Here is a 7,916-nt window from a genome sequence, read left to right on the forward strand (position 1 = left end):
TACAGAAAAGTTCCCCCACCGCCCCATGGTGCATCAGGGTTCTTCTCAGCTCCTAACCTTCATCACGTAGCTATGCTCTGACTCGGCACCAACTCCTACAAGGCTACAGTTAACCTTCAGAGCTCATCACGTAGCTTTGCTCTGACTCGGCACCAACTCCTACAAGGCTACAGTTAACCTTCAGAGCTCATCACGTAGCTTTGCTCTGACTCGGCACCAACTCCTGCAAGGCTACAGTTAACCTTCAGAGCTCATCACGTAGCTTTGCTCTGACTCGGCACCAACTCCAACAAGGCTACAGTTGACGAGTGGCAAGAGGCAGAACAAACATGCCTTCTCAATCAGAAGTTTGTGTATTCGTCAAATAGACTGATATCTAAATATAAATAGTTATATACAGCATCCACCTTCACATCCAAAGTGTTTGCTTTTGTAGACAGGATCATTACAACTCTAACTCATATCTCAAGGATCAGACATACAAACGGACTGACGAGGCAAATCAGTTAAGAACCAATTCTTATTTACAATGACCGTCTACTGGGGTCTACTGGGGAACAGTGGGTTAATAACTGCCTTGGGGCAGAACGACAGATTTACCTCGTCAGCTCAGGGATTCAATCCAGCAACCTTTCGGTTACTGGCCCAACGCTCTAACCGCTAGGCTACCTGCCGCCCCTCCACTCTAACCACTAGGCTACCTGCCGCCCTCCACTCTAACCACTAGGCTACCTGCCGCCCCTCCACTCTAACCACTAGGATACCTGCCTCCCCTCCACTCTAACCACTAGACTACCTGCCGCCCCTCCACTCTAACCACTAGACTACCTGCCTCCCCTCCACTCTAACCGCTAGACTACCTGCCGCCCCTCCACTCTAACCACTAGACTACCTGCCTCCCCTCCACTCTAACCACTAGACTACCTGCCGCCCTCCACTCTAACCACTAGACTACCTGCCGCCCTCCACTCTAACCGCTAGGCTACCTGCCGCCCTCCACTCTAACCGCTAGGCTACCCTGCCGCCCTCCACTCTAACCGCTAGGCTACCCTGCCGCCCCTCCACTCTAACCGCTAGGCTACCCTGCCGCCCTCCACTCTAACCGCTAGGCTACCTACCGCCCCTCCACTCTAACCGCTAGGCTACCTGCCGCCCCTCCACTCTAACCGCTAGGCTACCTGCCGCCCTCCACTCTAACCGCTAGGCTACCTGCCGCCCCTCCACTCTAACCGCTAGGCTACCCTGCCGCCCTCCACTCTAACCGCTAGGCTACCTGCCGCCCCTCCACTCTAACCACTAGGATACCTGCCTCCCCTCCACTCTAACCGCTAGGCTACCTGCCGCCCCTCCACTCTAACCGCTAGGCTACCCTGCCGCCCCTCCACTCTAACCGCTAGGCTACCCTGCCTCCCCTCCACTCTAACCACTAGGCTACCTGCCGTCCCTCCACTCTAACCACTAGGCTACCTGCCGTCCCTCCACTCTAACCACTAGGCTACCTGCCGCCCCTCCATTCTAACCACTAGACTACCTGCCGCCCCTCCATTCTAACCACTAGGCTACCTGCCGCCCCTCCACTCTAACCGCTAGGCTACCTGCCGCCCCTCCACTCTAACCACTAGGCTACCTGCCCCCCTCCACTCTAACCACTAGACTACCTGCCGCCCCTCCATTCTAACCACTAGGCTACCTGCCGCCCCTCCACTCTAACCACTTCATATCTGCTGGTTCAGTTGTTGATAATGGTGGGAACCAGGCCTCTAATGTCAGCTCTGTTACAGTAAACTATGATATAGACCCGGATAAGAGCGTCTGCTAAATGACTTAAATGTAAATGTAAATGCATGTGAACCATTTTAACTTTGAGCCCGTTTCTTATACTGAGGTCTATAAAGAACTAAAGGCAATAGACACTAAAAAGTCTACAGGTCCAGACAACCTGGACAACCCTACCTCTTAAAGACAGCAGCTGGTATTATTACTGAACCTGTAGCTCACATTTTCAACTTGAGTCTTGACCAATTCCATACCCTGCATTTTGGAAATCAGCTTATGTCCTCCCACTGCTAAAGGGTGGAGATCCCTCAGACGCCAGGACAGCGGAGTCAATCACCACCTTCCGGAGACACCTGAAACCCCACCTCTTTAAGGAATACCTAGGATAGGATAAGTAATCCTTCTCACCCCCCCCCCTCCCCCTTTAAGATTTAGATGCACTATTGTAAAGTGACTGTTCCACTGGATGTCATAAGGTGAATGCACCAATTTGTAAGTCGCTCTGGATAAGAGCATCTGCTAAATGACTTAAATGTAAATGTAAATGTAATGCCAATAACTATTGTCCTCTCTCTAAACTCCCTATCCTGGCCGAAGTCTATGAACCCCTAGTGAACTCCCTATCCTGGCCGAAGTCTATGAATCCCTAGTGAACTCCCTGTCCTGGTCAAAGTCTATGAACCCCTAGTGAACTCACAGTTAAAAAACATCTTAATTGAATAGCACATACTGAGTGGGGTTCAGTCTGGCTTTAGATCGGGACAAAGCACCACAACTGCAGCTACGACTTGTAATAATGGATAAAAAGCAACATTGTGTGGATTTATCAAAAGGTCTTTGATTCAGTTGACCATGAATTATTGCTAGCTAGACTCAGAAACATTGGTCTCAGCGGCAGTAGATTGTGTTCTGTCATTAATGCTCCTAAACCAATGTGTATAAACTGACAATCACACGTTTGTTCTAACCTCTCCTCTCTCTGTCAGGATGTACAGGTAGTTTGTTCTAACCTCTCCTCTCTGTCAGGATGTACAGGTAGTTTGTTCTAACCTCTCTGTCAGGATGTACAGGTAGTTTGTTCTAACCTCTCCTCTCTCTGTCAGGATGTACAGGTAGTTTGTTCTAACCTCTCCTCTCTCTGTCAGGATGTACAGGTAGTTTGTTCTAACCTCTCCTCTCTGTCAGGATGTACAGGTAGTTTGTTCTAACCTCTCCTCTCTGTCAGGATGTACAGGTAGTTTGTTCTAACCTCTCCTCTGTCAGGATGTACAGGTAGTTTGTTCTAACCTCTCCTCTCCTCTCTCTGTCAGGATGTACAGGTAGTTTGTTCTAACCTCTCCTCTCCTCTCTCTGTCAGGATGTACAGGTAGTTTGTTCTAACCTCTCCTCTCTGTCAGGATGTACATGTAGTTTGTTCTAACCTCTCCTCTCTGTCAGGATGTACAGGTAGTTTGTTCTAACCTCTCCTCTCTGTCAGGATGTACAGGTAGTTTGTTCTAACCTCTCCTCTCTGTCAGGATGTACAGGTAGTTTGTTCTAACCTCTCCTCTCTCTGTCAGGATGTACAGGTAGTTTGTTCTAACCTCTCCTCTCTGTCAGGATGTACAGGTAGTTTGTTCTAACCTCTCCTCTCTCTGTCAGGATGTACAGGTAGTTTGTTCTAACCTCTCCTCTCCTCTCTCTGTCAGGATGTACAGGTAGTTTGTTCTAACCTCTCCTCTCTCTGTCAGGATGTACAGGTAGTTTGTTCTAACCTCTCCTCTCCTCTCTGTCAGGATGTACATGTAGTTTGTTCTAACCTCTCCTCTCTGTCAGGATGTACAGGTAGTTTGTTCTAACCTCTCCTCTCTGTCAGGATGTACAGGTAGTTTGTTCTAACCTCTCCTCTCTCTGTCAGGATGTTCAGGTAGTTTGTTCTAACCTCTCTGTCAGGATGTACAGGTAGTTTGTTCTAATCTCTCTGTCAGGATGTACAGGTAGTTTGTTCTAACCTCTCCTCTCTCTGTCAGGATGTACAGGTAGTTTGTTCTAACCTCTGTCAGGATGTACAGGTAGTTTGTTCTAACCTCTCCTCTCTGTCAGGATGTACAGGTAGTTTGTTCTAACCTCTCCTCTCTGTCAGGATGTACAGGTAGTTTGTTCTAACCTCTCCTCTCTGTCAGGATGTACAGGTAGTTTGTTCTAACCTCTCCTCTCTGTCAGGATGTACAGGTAGTTTGTTCTAACCTCTCCTCTCTCTGTCAGGATGTACAGGTAGTTTGTTCTAACCTCTCCTCTCCTCTCTCTGTCAGGATGTACAGGTAGTTTGTTCTAACCTCTCCTCTCCTCTGTCAGGATGTACAGGTAGTTTGTTCTAACCTCTCTGTCAGGATGTACAGGTAGTTTGTTCTAACCTCTCCTCTCTCTGTCAGGATGTACAGGTAGTTTGTTCTAACCTCTCTGTCAGGATGTACAGGTAGTTTGTTCTAATCTCTCTGTCAGGATGTACAGGTAGTTTGTTCTAACCTCTCCTCTCTCTGTCAGGATGTACAGGTAGTTTGTTCTAACCTCTGTCAGGATGTACAGGTAGTTTGTTCTAACCTCTCCTCTCTGTCAGGATGTACAGGTAGTTTGTTCTAACCTCTCCTCTGTCAGGATGTACAGGTAGTTTGTTCTAACCTCTCCTCTCTGTCAGGATGTACAGGTAGTTTGTTCTAACCTCTCCTCTCTGTCAGGATGTACAGGTAGTTTGTTCTAACCTCTCCTCTCTGTCAGGATGTACAGGTAGTTTGTTCTAACCTCTCCTCTCTCTGTCAGGATGTACAGGTAGTTTGTTCTAACCTCTCCTCTCTCTGTCAGGATGTACAGGTAGTTTGTTCTAACCTCTCTGTCAGGATGTACAGGTAGTTTGTTCTAACCTCTCCTCTCTCTGTCAGGATGTACAGGTAGTTTGTTCTAACCTCTCCTCTCTCTGTCAGGATGTACAGGTAGTTTGTTCTAACCTCTCTGTCAGGATGTACAGGCAGTTTGTTCTAACCTCTCCTCTCCTCTGTCAGGATGTACAGGTAGTTTGTTCTAACCTCTCCTCTCCTCTGTCAGGATGTACAGGTAGTTTGTTCTAACCTCTCCTCTCCTCTGTCAGGATGTACAGGTAGTTTGTTCTAACCTCTCTGTCAGGATGTTCAGGTAGTTTGTTCTAACCTCTGCCAGGATGTACAGGTAGTTTGTTCTAACCTCTGTCAGGATGTACAGGTAGTTTGTTCTAACCTCTCCTCTCTCTGTCAGGATGTACAGGTAGTTTGTTCTAACCTCTCCTCTCCTCTGTCAGGATGTACAGGTAGTTTGTTCTAACCTCTCCGCTCTCTGTCAGGATGTACAGGTAGTTTGTTCTAACCTCTCCTCTCCTCTCTCTGTCAGGATGTACAGGTAGTTTGTTCTAACCTCTCCTCTCTCTGTCAGGATGTACAGGTAGTTTGTTCTAACCTCTCCTCTCTCTGTCAGGATGTACAGGTAGTTTGTTCTAACCTCTCTGTCAGGATGTACAGGTAGTTTGTTCTAACCTCTCCTCTCTCTGTCAGGATGTACAGGTAGTTTGTTCTAACCTCTCGTCTCTCTGTCAGGATGTACAGGTAGTTTGTTCTAACCTCTCTGCCAGGATGTACAGGTAGTTTGTTCTAACCTCTCCTCTCTCTGCCAGGATGTACAGGTAGTTTGTTCTAACCTCTCTGCCAGGATGTACAGGTAGTTTGTTCTAACCTCTCCTCTCTCTGTCAGGATGTACAGGTAGTTTGTTCTAACCTCTCCTCTCCTCTGTCAGGATGTACAGGTAGTTTGTTCTAACCTCTCCGCTCTCTGTCAGGATGTACAGGTAGTTTGTTCTAACCTCTCCTCTCTCTGTCAGGATGTACAGGTAGTTTGTTCTAACCTCTCCTCTCCTCTCTCTGTGAGGATGTACAGGTAGTTTGTTCTAACCTCTCCTCTCCTCTCTCTGTCAGGATGTACAGGTAGTTTGTTCTAACCTCTCCTCTCCTCTCTCTGTCAGGATGTACAGGCAGTTTGTTCTAACCTCTCCTCTCCTCTGTCAGGATGTCCAGGTAGTTTGTTCTAACCTCTCCTCTCCTCTCTCTGTCAGGATGTCCAGGTAGTTTGTTCTAACCTCTCCTCTCCTCTCTCTGTCAGGATGTACAGACAGTTTGTTCTGTCAATCCTGCTTGCAGGCGTCCTGTGCCTGGTGGGCGGTGACACCCGCAAGACCCGCCTCCAAGGCTCCATCCCCAACCCTTTCAAAGGGAACGGCAACACCTCTGACAAACGCACCCGTAAACAGGAAATACTTGCCTCCAGCCAGGAAGCGCTGGTCGTCACAGAGAGGAAGTACCTGAAGAGTGACTGGTGCAAGACCCAGCCGCTGCGTCAGACGGTGAGCGAGGAGGGCTGTCTGAGTCGTACCGTCATCAACAGGTTCTGCTACGGACAGTGTAACTCCTTCTATATCCCACGACACGTTAAGACGGAGCAGGAGTCTTTCCGGTCCTGTGCTTTCTGCCGGCCGCAGCGTTTCACCACGCTGACCGTAGAGCTGGACTGTCCCGACCTCCAGCCGCCCTTCCGGCACCGCAAGATCCAGAGAGTCAAACAGTGTCGCTGTATATCGGTCTCCGTCGGTGACCCTGGGAAGCGGTGATACTCGTCTCTCTCTCTCTCTCTCTCTCTCTCTTATCATCTTGGACAATCCCTAGATACTGTCCAGATTGTCCGCTCACCTCACAGGAGACAGTTTGTACAAGACTCGAGTACATGGAGGCTCAGGACATGTATTTCTACTGAAGGCACACAGAATGAATACATAAAAGCTGAAGGGGCCCCACTTTCTCCAGAGTGAGACATCTCACTTCCTCTACCGTCTCTGCAGAAAACAGACTCTCTCTCTAGAAGTACTGAGCGTGACAGATGTTTCTATGGAGCAGCTCTGTGTTGATCATACCAAGCACTCTATATATATACACGAGACAAAACGGACATTTTCTACAATCCAGACCGATTAAACCCATACACTCTGTAGTTCAAAGATGGTGGATAAATGAAGATGTCTTACTCAGGCGGGTTTACCGTTAAAAACAAAAAATGGTCACAATTCCAGACTGCTTAAGGAAGTGCCTTTCCAATAGACAACAATGTGATAGCAGCTGGGTCTGGTCTACTTAGTTCATTAACTGTATATGAACCTGGGGGGGAAAAAGCAGAGTGAGACATCTCACTTCCTCTACCGTCTCTGCAGAAACAGACTTACCTGGACCACAGGTCTCCTCAGCCTGTCGGAGAGGGGGGGGGGGGGGTCATATTCAAATGGGAGAAAACTGACTGAAAAAAAGGGACTTGTCCAATACAAAATGCTAAATTTCAACTACAAAATGTGTTCAATGTGTTTCTAATGTGTGTCCTAATGGATATGACCATATTCCAGAGGGACTCTGGTAGAGAGGTTGTTGGAGAGACTGACTGGGTTAGTAGTAGACCTACTGCAGTAACAGCCTACCTGGGGTTTCACAGAGGGTAGGAGGGTGTTGGAGAGACTGACTGGGTTAGTAGTAGACCTACTGCAGTAACAGCTGACCGGGGGTTTCAGAGGGTAGGAGGGTGTTGAATAGAGACTGACTGGGTTAGTAGTAGACCTACTGCAGTAACAGCTGACCGGGGGTTTCAGAGGGTAGGAGGGTGTTGAATAGAGACTGACTGGGTTAGTAGTAGACCTACTGCAGTAACAGCTGACCTGGGGTTTCACAGAGGGTAGGAGGGTGTTGAATAGAGATGACTGGGTTAGTAGTAGACCTACTGCAGTAACAGCTGACCTGGGGTTTCACAGAGGGTAGGAGGGTGTTGATTAGAGACTACTGGGTTAGTAGTAGACCTACTGCAGTAACAGCTGACCTGGGGTTTCACAGAGGGTAGGAGGGTGTTGATTAGAGACTACTGGGTTAGTAGTAGACCTACTGCAGTAACAGCTGACCTGGGGTTTCACAGAGGGTAGGAGGGTGTTGAATAGAGACTACTGGGTTAGTAGTAGACCTACTGCAGTAACAGCTGACCTGGGGTTTCACAGAGGGTAGGAGGGTGTTGGAGAGACTGACTGGGTTAGTAGTAGACCTACTGCAGTAACAGCT

At 48.3% G+C, this 7,916-nt stretch overlaps 1 protein-coding gene across 1 annotated transcript in view; it reads left to right on the plus strand.

Moving 5' to 3' along the window:
* The window catches only part of LOC124022356 (gremlin-2-like), a 32,432-nt gene extending 25,691 nt beyond the window's left edge, over positions 1 to 6,741 (plus strand). Inside the window, exon 2 of the mRNA XM_046337281.1 lies at positions 5,935 to 6,741. Within this exon, the coding sequence (XP_046193237.1) occupies positions 5,936 to 6,439 (504 nt within the window). The 5' untranslated portion in view covers position 5,935 and the 3' untranslated portion in view covers positions 6,440 to 6,741. The remainder of the gene's footprint in view (positions 1 to 5,934) is intronic.
* Positions 6,742 to 7,916: the final 1,175 nt, after the last annotated feature.

The sequence above is a fragment of the Oncorhynchus gorbuscha genome, unplaced genomic scaffold (genome assembly GCF_021184085.1).
Source record: "Oncorhynchus gorbuscha isolate QuinsamMale2020 ecotype Even-year unplaced genomic scaffold, OgorEven_v1.0 Un_scaffold_1356, whole genome shotgun sequence".
In the NCBI taxonomy this organism is placed as follows: Eukaryota; Metazoa; Chordata; class Actinopteri; order Salmoniformes; family Salmonidae; genus Oncorhynchus; species Oncorhynchus gorbuscha.